This window comes from Cnephaeus nilssonii, assembly GCF_951640355.1.
Source record: "Cnephaeus nilssonii genome assembly, chromosome: 11".
Lineage (NCBI taxonomy): Eukaryota > Metazoa > Chordata > Mammalia > Chiroptera > Vespertilionidae > Cnephaeus > Cnephaeus nilssonii.
In genome coordinates, this window is record NC_137082.1 from 82,290,548 (window position 1) to 82,307,426 (window position 16,879).

Consider the following 16,879-nt stretch of genomic DNA (forward strand, 5'->3'; position numbering starts at 1 on the left):
CCCATCATCTACCAAAGAATGCAATTCCTTAACCTGCTTCTCAAGGATTGCCACGACCACTCACTTCATGTTGGTATGGATATACTGCAAAGACTTTGCTTACAAAACTTTGCCTTTCTGTGATCATGCTGAGATAAACTTTGAACTGAATATGTTATGTTTGAACTATTGAATGAACAAACTAGAATTATGTTTGGTTTCCAAATTCTGTAAAATTTGGAATGATCTCTGCCCCAGGAGCCACATGGTTTAACAGGGAGACAAACCAAGGGGCTGAGGAAGGCTCCAGAAGGTTTGGTGCAGGAGCCTAAGTGCTCAGATGCAAGGCCCTTGTATCTCCCCCATGTGAACTGTCCAGGTGCCAGTGGGCTTTGCTACTTTGTGTATAGCAGTGGGCATAGGTTCAGTGGCCAGGCTCTGAAGTCTGTGAACCTTCTCTGTATCTCACATGTCACTCTCACTGGCTGCTTTTTATTATTATTATTATTATTGTTGTTGTTGTTGTTGTTGTTGTTTAAAGTATTATTCACTGGCTGCTTTTGACCTTTGAGGTGATGGAAGTACCAGATAACTAAAATAAAGAAGACATGAGGACAGAATAACTAGTCAAAATCAAAGTGTATGAGCTAAAAGGAATGTTTTCTGATTGCCACAAGTTAAATTTTTTCTTATAAATATATTGGCATAAAGAATAATTCCTGGGTACATTCCATTTGTCCTCTGTTTCCTCCCTTGTATGGTTATATTATTATTGATGTCATTAAAAGTGCATTCATCAGGCCCAGCTGTCAGAGAGTTGCACTTATTTGGTGCCCACAGGCAGTTTTGAGGTAAATCTCTTGCTTTAGGGCATTAGCTGATCAATACAGACATCTATAGTGAGGGATTGTTTTCCCACCTCCTTCTGCATGAAATCACTCTGGAAGGAGTGGGGAGTCCATGAAGAAGGTGCCTCTACAGACCCTGCCTTTTCAGGAGGGGCAGCCTCCTAGGTCCAAGAAAAGGCCTTGGAAGAAACATGGCAGCTTCTGATCACCCAGCTCTGCCGTTTTTTCTTCACTCTTCCTTCCTGGTTTTCAGCCTGATGATCTCAAGTCTTATTTTATCTTTGAAGTTTATGGGACCAACATTCCTTCACTTTAAGACCAAAGCCTCCCTGTAATTGCCTTTATTTACTTACTAGAGGCCTGGTGCACGAAATTTGTGCATGGGGGGGGGCGGGGAAGAGAGGAGAGGTCCCCTCAGCCTGGCCTGCACCCACTCCAATCCAGGGTCCCTCGGGGGATGTCCGACTGCCAGTTTAAGCCCAATCCCACTAAACTGGCAGTTGGACATCCCTCTCGCAATCTAGGACCACTGGCTCCTAACCACTCACCTGCCTGCCTGCCTGATCACCCCTAACCACTTTGCCTGCCTGATGCCCCTAACTGCTCTCCCCTGCCAGCCTGATCGCTCCTAACCGCCTCTGCCTGCCGGCCTGATCGCCCCCTAACTGCCCTCCCCTGCTGGCCTGATGGCCCCTAAACGCCTCTGCCTCGGCCCCGCCATCATGGCTTTGTCCAGAAGAACCTTCGGAAGACATCTGGTCTAATTAGCATATTACCCTTTTATTAGTATAAATAAGCAGGAGTTTGTCTTACTCATTTCTGTAGTTGGAGACTTAGCAGTGACAATACACTTGACAGGTAGTTAATATTGCTGAACTGAACTAATTCCTAAAATGTGAGTTTATTTTTTTTGTCTAATAGAAGACCTCCCCCTGCCCTCTCTCCTTTCCTCCCCCTACTCACCTCACCTTCCCCTCCCACTAACTCAGCCACATTTCTCTGCTGCCTAAATCACCCAGGTATTCCACCAGCTTCATGTTCTTAGAGACATGTCCTCTAGAGCCTTCTTACCAACTCTAATCTGAACAGGTTTCCTCTTCACCCAGTATGTAGGGGAGACCCTGGGACCTCACCTCATCCTCCTGGAAAGCTCCCTCTCTTTGTGTCACACCATCCGTTTCTTGGATCCCATGTGGCCTTTGGTTTGGTTTACTCTCTCCCTTTGGTCCTTCAGTACTTTCCCGATAAAGGGCATATGGGAGGTAACTTATGTTAGGCTTTGATTGTTGAAAATACCTTTATTCTATCTACCAACTAAATTAATGGTTTGATCAAGATTTCTCCTCAGAATTTTGAAGGCATTATTTTCTTTTCTTTTACTATCTCATGCTACTGATGAGAAGTCTTATTCTTAATCCTTTGTATGTAACCTGTATTTTTCTCTCTGGAAGCTCTTATGATCCTCTCTTTGTTCTCAGGGCTCTGGGATTTCACCATCATGTGACTTGGGAGTCTCCTAGCAGTGACTGTGGTGACAGCAGTGACTGAGGCACAGGCTCCAGAGTCTCACTCTTTAGGTTCAAATCCAGTGCCACTACTCACTAGCTTTCTGACCGCTGTGCCTCAGTTTCCTCATCTTGAAATGGAGATGACAATAGTACCTACCTCATAGGGTTGTCATGAGAATTAAATAAATATCTGTAAAAAGCTAAAACCAGTGTTATTTAAGCATTATCTTTTATTAATATTCAAATATGAAAAAATAATCTCTTAGAGTTCTGTGAAGTTTCTTGACCCTGTGCCTTGAGTATGAATGTTGGTCTTGAGAGGGGGAATGGTTGTACAGGGGAAGATGTGGCTGAGCCTCTGATGTGAGATGAATTTCAACAGGGCGAGGCTGATAAAGAAATAGGTAACTGTTATTGCTGGTAAGACACCCCTGGACTATGGCTTCTCAGCTCAGGATTGGAAGAATAACAGGGAAAGGAAAGACAATCTTTGAAGAAATCTGGTCACTCCAATTTAGAATTCAGATATGCTCCCTGGAAAGGTATTTTTGTTTTTCAGTTTAAAAGGAAATATCATGACATAGATTCAGAATGACAGAAAAATGGGAGGATGCTTTGGAGATTCTCAGTATCTTTATGAATAAGAAATATCTGGTGATGATGCTTTCATTGTTAGTCTTTATTAATGGTTAAGCTGGACCAACACATAGGCACTTCCTAATTTCTATATAAAGGTTCACAGACTTATACTCAAAATGTCCTGTTGATAACAGGAATGACAATTCAGGGTAATTCAAGAGCCCCAGTTAATGAGAGAAAGCTCTACATTAAATAATAATTCCAAATAATACATTTAGAATAAAAATTTTTGAAACCACCATTTTGTAGCACTCTCATGCAATAATTGATTTGAAGACCATTAAGAGATGCTAAAACCACTAGTTGAAAGGAGTATTCACATAGTGCCGAAGTATTGTACATAGAATACTTACTATTTGCAAAGAGGCTTCCATTACAATGGACAGATATGCTATCAACAGATGATCCCACTATTCAAACACCACATAACTAATAGTGAGATAAGCCAGCATGTGAATCCAAATATAATAAACATACTTGCCAAAAATCTTTATCCTGATTCTAAACAGCTTTTAGGTGTGACTTCCATATTAGAGAATAGGGGATAGAGCAGTGGTCGGCAAACTCATTAGTCAAGAGAGCCAAATATCAACAGTACAACGACTGAAATTTCTTTTGAGAGCTGAAAACCAACTTCTGTGCATGGGCCACGAAGTTTCAATCGCACTGTACGTGCGCGCCCGCATGTGGTATTTTGTGGAAGAGCCACACTCTAAGAGCCACATGTGGCTCGCGAGCCGCAGTTTGCCGACCACTGGGATAGAGGAACCAGGAACATGATACCATGAGGAAAACATCAAGCCAATCCAGAATGTGGAACATTCTACAACTAGCCTTAACTTTTCAAAAAGGGGCCAGGGCAAGGAGACTGGTCTACATTGAGATTTAGGAGATATAACCATATGTACTACATGATCCTTGATTGGATTTTGGTTGAAAAAACTATGAAAGATTTTTGGCATGAATGGCAAAATTTTAATAAGGAATGAGCATTAGACATATTATGCCATCAATGTTAATTCTGTCAGGCGTCCTAAGAGTATTGTAGCTATGTAAGAAAATGTCCTTGTCAGTGGGAGAGGGGACACTGCCAGCAGAAGCATTTAGGGGTGGGATTTCATGATGTAATTTACTTTGAAATAATTTAGTTAGATAAATTGATATGAAGCAGGGTATGGCAAAATGTTAACTGTTGTTGAATCAAGATGGTAGGTACATGGATATTCATTGTTTTATTCTACTTTTCTGTTTGTTTGAAAAATTTATATTAAGAAATTTAGGGAAATGGCCTGCAGATGCAAAATTGTGTAAATCTGGCCTGTTTTGGAAGGAGCACGAGTGAGTGTGTCAAAGGGCCACATTTGCATTGGGCATCCTGGAAGGAGTGTTTGCTCGCTGCGTTCACCAGAGCAATGGTGTGAGATAGTCATTCGCTCCAGAATATAGGAGAGTTTTGGAAGAATTAATGTGCTTCCCAGAGTGTCCACATTATTGTCAGGAATAATTTACTCACTGGAGGGATCAGATTGAATAATTCATGTTATGACTGTAATGGAAATGCTCCTTGTTTGGTTGTTAGTGAGATTATCTCCCCCAAAATCAAGTCACTTAAAATTACCTCCTTTACATGAGTTTTTTTAAAAGGATGTATTTTCTTTTCTTTTTTTTAAGCAAACAACATAAAGTAGTTGTCCTATCCATTCAGGCATAGATGTAGAGGGGGAGTTAACATGCAGAATCGCTTCCTGCAGAGCAAAATTGTTCTTAAGCTGTACTTGTTGCTTAGGAAGTGAGTTCACAGCCCCAACCAGTTGCTTAGTTTCTGACATGATTTCAGGGAACTGGACTGTGCCATGTTACGCCGCCTGGAGAAGAGGATTCTGGTTGACCTCCCCAGCCAGGAGGCCAGGAAAGCCATGATCTACCACTGGCTGCCCCCTGTGAGCAAGAGCAGAGCGCTGGAGCTGCACACAGAGCTGGAGTACGGCACGCTGAGCCAGGTAAGCTGCCCTGGAGAGGCATCGGTAGGCCAAGCAGCCACCATGTGACAGTCTTCTCGGCAGGGTCTTCTCATGAGCTGCTCGGAGCCTCTTCCTTGAGTCACTTAGAAACGATCCAAGCTCCCCAACAATGCAATGGGCCTCTTCTTCATGAAAGAATGAGCTCTTTGTCACTCGGAAATATTCAAGCAGGGAGAAGCAATATGATCTAGCAAAAATAGCACAGGGTTTAGACTTGGAGAACCTGTAGTCAAATCCTTGCCCTGTCAGCTGCTTACTATCTGTGTGACCTCAGGGGAGTCACTTATTCTTTGAGCCTCAGCCTTTTCATCTATAAGGTGGGTAACAGATATGCCACAAAGGATTACTGTGACGATTAAATGAAAAGTCTTTTACAAATCCAAAAGCTCTAGATGCATATCTGTTGCCTTCTTTGTCACTATCATTGCCTTCTCTGAGTGGACACTTGAACTTGATGTTCATTGAGGTTTCTCTAAGGCAGCTTAAGGTCTTATTTGCAAGAACAAAAATGTCTACTTAAATTTTATCATCCTTGGATTTGGCACAAGGGCCCCGTTAGACTAACAGGGGTGGTCTAGTCCTTCACCAGCATCTTACAACATATATTTGGAGGGGAATTAGGAAGTTGTTGCCCAGCTTCTTAGGTTATCCAAACATGTTAGAGACCTCTCTTTCCCCAAGCATTGTCTATCTGGGAATCTTTGTACAGTGTCTGTGTGGGGCAGATACAGAATCTAAACAGGGGATCTGAATATACTGGGTCCTGACCAGAAGGATGTGATCACCACCAACATTCTGCCTGCTGACCAATGGCTGGTTTGTGGCTCTTTCAGGAGACCGAGGGCTACTCAGGCTCAGACATTAAGCTGGTCTGCAGGGAAGCAGCTATGCGGCCCGTGAGGAAGATCTTCAATGCACTTGAAGATCACCAGTCAGGTAAAGCTGGGATCACAGCAAAGGTGCTCTGGGAGGGAAATCTGTGTTTAAAAATCCAACTTTCACCAGCAGGTGGAGCCTTGCGCCTGTTCTTGGGGGTTCTTGAGTCTTCTCTTTCCTGCACTCAACTCCTTTCTCCTCTGGTGTTCTGTTTTGGATCCACTTTGCCCCAGATGATAAAACTCCTTAGGGCTCGGGCTTTTATTTCTCTGGCACACGGTGATGTTGGGCTGGATCCACTGCGGCACTATATAAATATTAAATAAAACTTTGATGATACATTTAAATCACATATTTTTGTCTGGACTTCAGGGGCTGAGTTGTACATTAAAGAATTTTCATCTGAGCCCTCTTTAGTGTTGACTTTTCTGCATTAACCATTAAGAATGTTGCATTATGCATTGTCTTGAAAGAAGGTCTATTAGCATTTCAAGAGCATTGATCACCATAAGGTCGATTGTTATGCTGTTACTGTTGTTTTTATCTAGAGAGCAGCGATTTACCTGGGATCCAGCTGGGCATAGTGACCACTGCTGACTTTTTGGATGTGTTAGCTCACACCAAGCCTTCAGCAAAGAATCTGACTCAGAGATACTCAGCCTGGCAAAGTGAGTTTGAATCTGTTTGAAATCACATTGACCTTGACCTGGCCACAAAGACACCCACAGAGGCCTTCTGGTTTATTAGTGTAAGTGGAAGAACATAATGATTGGAATAAGAAGAGAGAAAAATCATTCTTGAAGACTGAATTAATTTGGACAACTGTATTGCTTTGGAAATGAGATATTTTCATTAACTTTTCATAATTGATGTCAGCAAAATATTAAAGATTTCAATTACAGTCAGATGTGCTATCAGGTCATACAATGGAGACTTTTCTTACAATTAAACTCTGTAAAATTTTGACGAACAATTTGTTGCCATGTTCCTCATTTGTGACTGGGATTTTCATTTTGATGGAAAGAAAAATGTAGTTAGGAAAAGTGTGTTGGAATGCACAGGGTGGTTCTGAGATGGGGAGCCAATTGGAAGCTAAGCTTGATAGACCATCTGACCTGCTGATGGTTCAAGGGTGGATAAGGATGGGAGCAGGAAAGGAAATGTAGGGTCTATTTCTTTTGACAATATTCTGAATTTCATCAGCTCTCGGTACTTCTGACCTCAACCAGTTTTATCAGCAGCACACCCCTATCAGAGTAGGCCTCACTCAGAAATGTCACTGCATCTCTAGAGACCGCTGCTTGGAGTCTAGAGGTAACAGCAGTGGTGACTAGCACATCACCACCACTAGCTACCAGTTTGAACATTTTGAGTTCTGACCCCTAATAACATCTTTTGACTCTTCACTGTGTGTGCATCCTGTCTCTTTCCATTACACAGCACCTCACTGGATCCAAAGTTTCGGCTGGAGTATCTGAGCATCTAGAACAGTCATCCCCAGTCTCCCTGCTCTTAGGCTCCTCCACCTCTCCATATGGGTCAGGAACAGCTACAAGCATCTCCCTCAGAAACCCACATTTGAGAAACATCCACTTTCAACTCCTGATAAATTCTGAAGGCTTCCACTAAGTAACATCATCCCCACCCAAACTAGAACTTATCTACAGTAAGTCACCATCTTTTCCTTGCCTTGTTTTCATCATCCCTGCAAGACAGGCTCTTCCTCCAAAGAAAAACTTGCAATAAATGGGACATTTTGGATAGATAAATATCCCAAAGGACTTTGTTTACCCTTTTAAGCAAAAACAAAGCGTGAGTGGGGACATTATTTTGAGTAGAATATTCTCAAATGCCTCTTAAAATGCAGTCATGGGAAACTGTAGTCAAATTTAAAATATACCTTATGTAACAAATTCAAAGTAAACAAGATATTTTACCATAGGATATGCTAAAAAATACTTCATCATTAGCTATTACCCTATGCCGCACTAGTGATACCTGATGCATAGGTCTCTGAACTAAATGGCCGCAGGCTGCTAACTTCAATTTCCAACATCTGCTTCCTGTGCTTTTGGGTTATTTCCTTGGTCAGGCTGCCAGCTGACATTTCTTGTAGCTGTTAGTCCATTTGCTTGTGGCTACTACTGTCCTTTCTGATTTCATAAAATCCCAATTAGCTGGAACCTCTACTATTATTAACTTGCTGTGGTTGGAAAGTAGGTAAGTTTGCACTGTATGTGTAGCTAACAGTGAACAGATAAAGGGGCAGGAGACACTCTTGTGGACATCCTTTGTAACCATACTTGGGCCCTTTTAGCGTACTGACCATTCCTGACTCCTCTCAGGGTTAAGTGTGGTTTTGCCATCCCTCACAGTAAAGACACCCAATCTTCCTCCACTTCCAGAACCCCACATACAGCCCACTGTGTACTGAACACATCTCCACGTCCTTCCTCTATTCCTTTTAAGAATCTCCAAGTTCATCTTGTAATACTTCCAACCTCATTCAATCACATATTTAATCCTTCTCTCCTTTCTCCCTTGCAAAGATTGTCTCCAAATAATTAGGCGTTTTCAGGTCACGCTTTTATTTTGGCGAGTTCTTTTTTAAAAGACAGTTTCTATATTAAAATGACTTCCTGCTTTGGATGAAATTAAATGTAGCTTTTTCATCCCTCTGCCCTGTTCCTACCACACAAGTATGTCTTTCCTTATCATCCCAAATGGTCATGTTATGATGTTAGGTTAACTCAATAATCGGTATTCACAGCCAACTAGTGAATCAGGATTACAGTTTCTTTTTTGGTGACTTTTGTCTTACCTGGAATTAATAACTGCCCTTTCCCTCCATTTGCTTAGTTTTCTAAGTATTTTTTTCTTTTTTTGGCAACACATCCTCAGATCAGTCAGTTATCAGTATTATTTCCCAAATGGCCAAACACCAGACACATTTTCAAGGGGAAGGGAACCAAGGACCCCTGTCGTATAAGTGGACACGTGTCTCATTTCCATGGTCAGCCCCGCATCATCTCACCCTGGCCCACTACCACACCCACTGTCCCCAAGGCCTTCACTTTCATGGTTTCACTTTTTCAGAAAATAAACCTCTATTCTCCTGCTTAGGCTGGGAGTACTCATCTGGCTCTCAGGGTGGACAGGGTCTAGGGCTCCATTTTGTTTACCAGCTCTCAAGTAATTCCTTGCTCTCAATCCTGCCTCACACCCCACTTCCTCTCTACCTAGTACCTCCCAGCCTTGAGTTTTTGAGGTGGTTCTTCAGAATAAATTTTGGTTCTTTGCGCTGATTTAAATTATCAACACTGCATTCACTTACCGTCTTCCAAATTCTCACACCCTCTCATCCACTGATATCTCTTCTACTGTTCTCTTGCAGGTTGTCTTCCTGGATTTATACATTCTTTCTTCCTTTCCTCTTTAGTAAGGCTTTGAAAGAGACCACCTAACATATATGATTAATCCACTATGTTTATAGAATCTATGATTATTTTTTAAAAGTAGATTAAAAGCACATCTGAGTTTATAGGGACAGGAGGTTGGACGGTTAATTGAAGGAAGAAAATGTAACCTAAGCCAACATGTGGTGTTTTCTTCTAAAGCAGAGGTCACAACTCAAATTCACTTAGGAACACATGAGTAAAGCTAGGGGGGTGTAAGACAAGGAAGAGTTGGGGACTATGGGGAAGTGGAAAGGGCCAAAACTCTCTGAATGGCAATAGTGACTCAGCTCCAACTAAATACAGAAATTCAGACCTAACCTTGCCAGATCTTCCAATCTTCCGAGGAAAACCAGTAATTGATCTGCACTTGAATTAGCTGACAGATGTTGACCCTACTCATCTAAAATTAACCCCCTCATGTTGGAAAAATTGGACAGATACATGCAAAAAATGAAACTAGACCACCAACTTACACCATATACAAAAACAAACTCGAAATGAATAAAGGACTTAAATGTATGATGGGAAACCATATAGACTCTTAGAAGAATCCATAGGCAGCAAAATATCAGACATGTGTCGTATATCTTTACACGTATATCTAAGGGGAAAATAAACAAATGGGACTACATCAAAATAAAAGTGCACAGCAAAAGAAACCATCAACAAAATAACAAGAAAGCCCACTGCATGGGAGAACATATTTGCCAATGTTATCTCTGATAAGGGTTTAATCTCTAAAATTTACAGGGAACTCATACAACTTAACAAAAAGAAGATAAACAACCCAATAAAAAAATGGGCAATGGACCTAAATAGATACTTTATGAAAGAGGACATAAGGAAGGCCAAGAGACATATGAAAACATGCTCAAAGTCACTAATCATCTGAGAAATGCAAATCAAAACAATGAGGTACCGTCTCATATCTGTTAGAATGGCTATCATCAACAAATCAACAAATGACAAGTGCTGGCGAGGATTCAGAGAAAAAAGAACTCTCGTGCACCGCTGGTGGGAATGCAGACTGGTGCAGCCACTGTGGAAAACAGTATGGAGTTTCCTCAAAAAATCAAAAATGGAACTCCCATTTGACCCAGTAATCCCACTTCTAGGAATATATCCCAAGAAAATAGAAATACCAATCAGAAAGGAAATATGCACCCGTGTTCATAGCAGCACAATTTACAATAGCTAAGATTTGGAAACAGCCCAAGTGCCCATCAGCAGATGAATGAATTAAAAAACTGGTACATCTACACAATGGAATACTACACTGCTGTATAAAAGAAGGAACTATTACCATTTGCGACAGCATGGATGGATCTGGAGAGCATTATGCCTAGCAAAATAAGCCAGTTATAGAAACATAAATACCACTTGATCTCACTTACTTGTGGAATATAATGAACAACATAAACTGATGAAGAAAAATAGAGCCAGAGGAAAAAAACATTTTAGAATATAATAGAAGTAATCCTGTTATTTGCAGGTTTTTAATATTTCCTATTTTTGTGATGTTAGTACAGTTTTGGTAATATATTTATAAAATCTTTTTTCTTGAAATATTAACGTTTATTGCATGTAATATTATATTTAAAACTAGAGGCCTGGTGCATGAAATTCGTGCATGGGGGGGTCCCTCAGCCCAACCTGCACCTTCTCCAATCCAGGAGCCCTCAGGGGTTGTCCTACTGAAGGCTTAGGTCTGCTCCCGTGGTTCTCTGCTCTCTGCGCAGGCCTGCCTGCTTGACACCGCAGCTACGGGCAAGCAGGCCCTGCTGTCTGCAGTGGGACTGAAAGGACTGGGGGACTCCAGCGGCAGGCAAGCGGCACAGCTGCCCTTCCCCCGGGACTGGGGGACTCCAGCGGGGATGATGGGACTGGGTACCACCATCTTTATGATGGAGTGATGGTCAATTTGCATATTCCCTCTTTATTAGGATAGTTTTTCTTGAAATATTAATGTTTATTGCATGTAAATGGCTAATTATTTTATATTTACAATCTGGTTATAGATTTATTTTGTATATTGTAAAATAATAATAACATTAATTATAAAATAAAATAATCCCCTCACTCTTACTGGCTTTAGTCATCTTCATCACTTTATCAATATCTCTGTTGTATGTTTCATCTGCATACCTTACTCAAATGTTAACACCATGGTTGTGATACTTTTTACGCTGCTATTGAATGAATGAAACATTTTTCACTGGCCAAAGCACTTAGCTCACTGCACATGACCTCCTCTCTGACAGGATTTATACAACCCCTTGAACTTGCCAGTGCCCTTTGCACTGTTAGATCTATTTTTATATGCATCGATTTCCCAACTAGAAGATATGCCTTAACAAGGTAGTGGGAGCTACATTCTGCTCTCTCTTCCTTAGTGCTTTACACACAGTGGGCATTTAATAGTTTGATCTTCTCAGGCACAACAGCTAGTGAAACAAATAGGTGTTGAGATGTGTATGACATGGGAGTAAGCACTGAAAAAAGTAAGGTATTCAAATTGTTTGATTTTAACAGATACAGAGTTTAAATTATGATCATTTCTGATGCTTAGGTGCCTTGCTCTGGTTGTCTATTATAGGTACCCAAAGACTTCAGTTTCATATTATAGGAACGATGATCCAAAACCAATTGAACACAACCTGTGTTTTTTACTCACCTGTCCAACATGCTACTGTAATATTTAAATGTGAAATTAAGGGTGAGGAAACTTCTGACATCCACAGTTACAGGTGTCTGATGGAACTGTTGCTTAGGGTGAGCTCCCTTTCCTTTCCTAGACATTACAATTGGCTCTGACAGAGGTAAAATGGTAGTAGAGCTATGCAAAACTAGCAGATTCTGGAGGTGTGAGTAAAGGTGCAACAAGCACGTGTCTCCTTCACTGGCCTAGGGCTTCGTCCGCCTCCACCCCTAGCAAGGACCTGGCTCAACAGCAGATATTCAATAACCATCTCCTGACAATGGGTGTTCTCTAATACCCTTTCTAGTTCTAAGATGTCACTTAGTCCTTATTCTGAGCCCAGGACAGAACTATAGTAAACCTGATGCAAATATTGTCCCTATGGTTAGTACCACAAGATAGCCTTTTACATGGGAGGGCTGAAAAATCTGCTTCATGAGGCCCAAGACAGACCAACCAGCTGAGCTGGGAAAATTTATACTAACCTGGATCTAAACCAAGATTTTTATTTATCCTCATGCACCTGTGGACAGGTGGTTAGTGAGCCCTATATAATGTTTGCTAAATCAATAAAATATCAAACTGAGATGGTAATGGCCCACGGGGCCAAACCAGAATGAAGCAAAGTAGAGAAGCCATTTCTCTTGGGTGGATGTTATGCTCAAGTGATCTCACCCTTCCTGTCACTCTATTTAATTCCTGGCCATCAGTGATGCCTACCTCTTTGCTTTGGCTCTAACCTGTCTCCAGAGCACTGGATCCATTATTTCCAAGTGTCTAAGGGGGCTTCCCCTATGGCAACAAGTCTAAAATGAATCTTATTTTATTCTCCCTCCCCACAGCTATACCTTCTAACGTTAAATTCCTGTAATATTTACAGCTAGTTTTGTATTGGTTCAGTAGCCATCTGAGTGCCTGTGTTGTAGCAGATATTTTTTTTTAAAAAATGAGCCACAGCCCTGTCTGGTGGGGACAAGAGACGCGTGAAGACCTAAGTGTAATCTAGTAAGTGCTACACGGCTCGAAGGTGGGAATGCCTTTCTCCATCCTGCAGTCAGGATGACATCACAGAGGATGAGTGGAGTATTTATGTCTGTGTGTTCCCCTCAGCTCCTCCATGAGTAAGGGTCCTCCAGGCTAACTCCTTTTCTTACATGCTTATTTCCTAGTCTGGCATGTAACACAGAGCAACTAGCAAACAATCACTGATCCAGGCGCCCAGATGACAGGCCAAAGTTTAATGCAGCCCCTGCACCAGGCACCAAGCAGCAGTCTACCTGCACACTGAGCTTCTCTGAGTGCAGCTGTGCTCCCAGGGAACTGAAATGTAACAGAACGTCTTTCTTTTCTTTTTTTTTTTTAAACTCTCAGGAAGACTTTCCCCATTGAAGGAACTATAGAGGAATTCCACCAATCCTTTCCACATTGTTAAACATTGTGGATACTACTGCTACATCACCACCACCACCACCACCACCACCACCAATATCTAGCATTTGCTTGATTCTATTCTAAGTACCTAATGTATGAACATAAATTTAACCCTCACAACAAGCCTACTATGTGGTGGACATGATCGTTATCTCCATTTTTACAGATCAGGGAAAGGAGGCATGCGAGGCTAGATCACTTGCCCAGGATTACAGAACTAGTTACGTGCTGGTTAGGCTCCCAAAACTATACTCTCTGCCACTCAGTCATCTTTCGATCTGGGATGGTGGCCCTGTCACATCTATCTCTAGGATGTTTAGGTACCAAGTTGGGGCATCTGCAAAAACAAGAAGAGTGATCACCAAACTACCAAAAGGAGAGGAGGAGAGGAGCTGCCATTTATTTAGCTTTGCTCCCTCCCATCTAAGACCAAGCTGATATCTAAACAAGAATCAAAACCCAAAGCTCATTAACATCAGTGTGTGCTTCAATAAGGTGAACACTACAATGATGTACAATTACATGCTAATAATTCAATGCCCAAGAGTCCTGTAAAACAATTGCAAAGGCCCAGGATTATCACAGTATGCAAATGCACTAGGAAAATCATTACCTATTTAGTCCCCTTCATTTTGGTGGGTTTAACATGAGAAGAATAATCCATGCTACCAGACGCGATTTCATTTTACAGCTGTAGTAACCAAGTACATAAAAGCCCGAATCTGTCCCAATAGCTTCTAAAAGATTTTTCCCATAGTGTCAGAGGCAAAAATAATGAAATCTTGCAAATGTACAGTAAATAGGACCCTTGTGGACACTAACTTCAAAAATGCATGGTCTATAAGACATTAAAGGCTTGATTTTAGTTTCTGCACTGTTCCTGTTAATAACAATGTCTAATTAAAACATCTGTAAAATACTGATAGTTTTAATTTTACATAAAATTTCCAAAACAACTGTTACACAGTATAATAGGTATCTGCAATGAATAGGTTATTAATGGAAATATTATTTTAAATTAAAATCAGGTTCTAAATTTAAATTAGTCATCTCTGGCTAATGAAGAGAAAAAGAAGTCATCCGTGCTGGGAATAATACTGCAGATAATCTAGTTTTCAACATCCGTTAAAGCAAATTCATTCAATCACTTGGGCTAAAGGACAATTTATTTTGCTTCTTCTGACTTGTACTCCACTTGGCACTTCTGATGGGTTTCACAGCTGAACTGAATATTAAAACTATAGCGTAATGCATCTTTCAACTTCATTCACAATCTGAACCCACCCTTCCAATTTACCAGTGAGGAGACAGCCGAGAACTTGACTCCCTGCAGTAGCTTCTCCCTCCCAGCCCTGCCTAATCTGATGAATATTTTAAAAGGAATGGCATAAAATCTCAGCTTTCCCTTTCTTCAGGTCTCATCTTCTTTTACAAAATACAACAAAAGAGATAAGCAAGGCTTAGTGGCTAGCTGTATTCAATACCTTTCTTTCTAATTAGTGCACAATACAAGATGTTACACATCTCAGCGCTGGGGGCTGTGTCTGCCTGTGCTGGCGCTGAGTTGGTAAGGGATTCATTCCAGGCGATGAAAAGCTGCGTTTCAAGTTGCTTCTGATTCACACAATGGTTCACAGTAGATTCTGCAGAATGTGGTCCACAGCATGAGGGAAACTCTCACACGTTAAGTGAGGAGGTGGGCTAATTTTTTCTTCATCTGCTGCTCGGTATTTTCCTGAAATGGAAGTAAAGATAGTGAACGAAGGCTACTGCTAGAATGCCAGTGATCACAGCCTGTGGACACCTAGGCCACTGCAGAACCACCCTTCCAGTTACTCCAGAATCAGGGTCCATATCTCCCAAAGCACCTTTTACTGAGGCTTCAGAATGCAATGAGACAATTCAAAGAAATATCACATTCAGCATTTTCCAGGCCTACCTACAGCCATTCACAATCAGAGGTACTGGGTCACCTGACAGCTAAGGGTCCCTTCAGAACTCCACAGCTGATGAAATCATTTTCTACCCCCACCAGCTCTGAGGATAAAATGGTGAGTAAAATCAATGCTTTTAAATGGAAGCCCAGACCCCACAGGGCAGAGGCCCTGTCAGCTCCTGAGGGTGACTGCTGCCAAGCAGGAGCCCTATGCGTCTGGCAAATGAGAGCACCTGGGGGTGGGGAAGGGAAGAGTGATGGATGATCATAGGCCCGGGCCAGACCATGTGCATAGCAGGTACTCAAGGGGCAGGACACTGCCCAACTCTCCCCAGACTCTGGAATTCAAGACATACAAATGAATGTCCCAACACAGCAGAGGCCCCGTTTCACACAGTGGTCACAGAGCTTTTACCAATGAAAATCAGATGACTTGTGGTCCCTACTTCAACACTCTTACTGGGTCCCACAGCCCTTCAGAAAGAGCCCCAAATCTCTATTGTTACCTAGCAGGCCTCTGACATGGGCCCTAGCAGCCCCGTCACCCCGGCATGTGCACTTGTCACAAGGCTGCAGTCCTAGACTGGACCTGGCTCTTTTGAGGACCTTCACACCTGCTATTCTTTGCCTGGAACATTCTTCTCACCTGACTATCACCCTTATGCTTCAAGTCAGGTTCTATATTCCATCCAAATTAGATCCCCACCCTGTTATTCTCTCTTAGTGCCTGTTTTGTTTTGTGTTTTTTTTGCCTCCACAATATTTATAACAATTTATAATTATTTATGTATTTGTTTAATGTCTGACTCACACCTGAGATTATTAAACTCTCTAAGAGTAGGCACTAGGTCTCTTACATTCCCCAATGTACCCTCAGCACCTGACATAATGACTAGCACATTCCACAATTAATTTTTATGAATAGAAGGAGAGCCCAGCAGGTGTGACTCAGTGGTTGAGCTTCAACCTATGAACCAGGAGGTTGCAGTTCAATTCCTGGTCAGGGCACATGCCTGGGTTGCAGGCTCCATCCCCAGTGCAGGGCGTATAGGAGGCAACTAATCAATGATTCTGTCTCATCATTGATGTTTTTCTCTCTCCTTTTTTCTTCCTCTCTGAAATCAATAAAACTATTTAAAAAAGAATGGAAGGAAAGAAGGAAGGGAGGGAGGGTGGGAGGAAAAACGGTTGGGAAGATATTAAAGAACTTATATGCATATATGAATAACCCATGGACATAGATAATAGTGCAGTGAAGGCCTGGGGGAGGAGGGTACAGGGTAGAGGGAGTAAAAACAGGATAAAGGGGGACATCTGTAATACTTTCAACAATAAAGATTAAAAAATAATAAAATTAAATAAAATAAAAGGAAGGGGAAAAAATAAAAAAAATAAAAGGAAGGGAGAGAAGAATTTCAAAACACTGCTTCAGCTGAGGTCTTGAGGAAGAGGCCAACTGCCGTGTAGCCACCCTGGCTGCCTCTG

The 16,879-nt window shown here is 41.7% G+C and overlaps 2 protein-coding genes across 2 annotated transcripts in view; one reads left to right on the plus strand and one right to left on the minus strand.

Annotated features, from left to right (window-relative positions):
• The window catches only part of KATNAL2 (katanin catalytic subunit A1 like 2), a gene marked incomplete at its 5' end in the record, with an annotated part of 133,824 nt that extends 120,044 nt beyond the window's left edge, over positions 1-13,780 (plus strand). The window contains 3 exons of the mRNA XM_079783960.1: positions 4,812-4,974; positions 5,829-5,931; positions 6,420-13,780. Of these exons, the coding sequence (XP_079640086.1) occupies positions 4,812-4,974; positions 5,829-5,931; positions 6,420-6,559 (406 nt within the window). The 3' untranslated portion in view covers positions 6,560-13,780. The remainder of the gene's footprint in view (positions 1-4,811; positions 4,975-5,828; positions 5,932-6,419) is intronic.
• A 144-nt stretch (positions 13,781-13,924) lies between these two features.
• Positions 13,925-16,879, minus strand: part of HDHD2 (haloacid dehalogenase like hydrolase domain containing 2) — a 28,086-nt gene continuing 25,131 nt past the window's right edge. Inside the window, exon 7 of the mRNA XM_079783961.1 lies at positions 13,925-15,193. Within this exon, the coding sequence (XP_079640087.1) occupies positions 15,090-15,193 (104 nt within the window). The 3' untranslated portion in view covers positions 13,925-15,089. The remainder of the gene's footprint in view (positions 15,194-16,879) is intronic.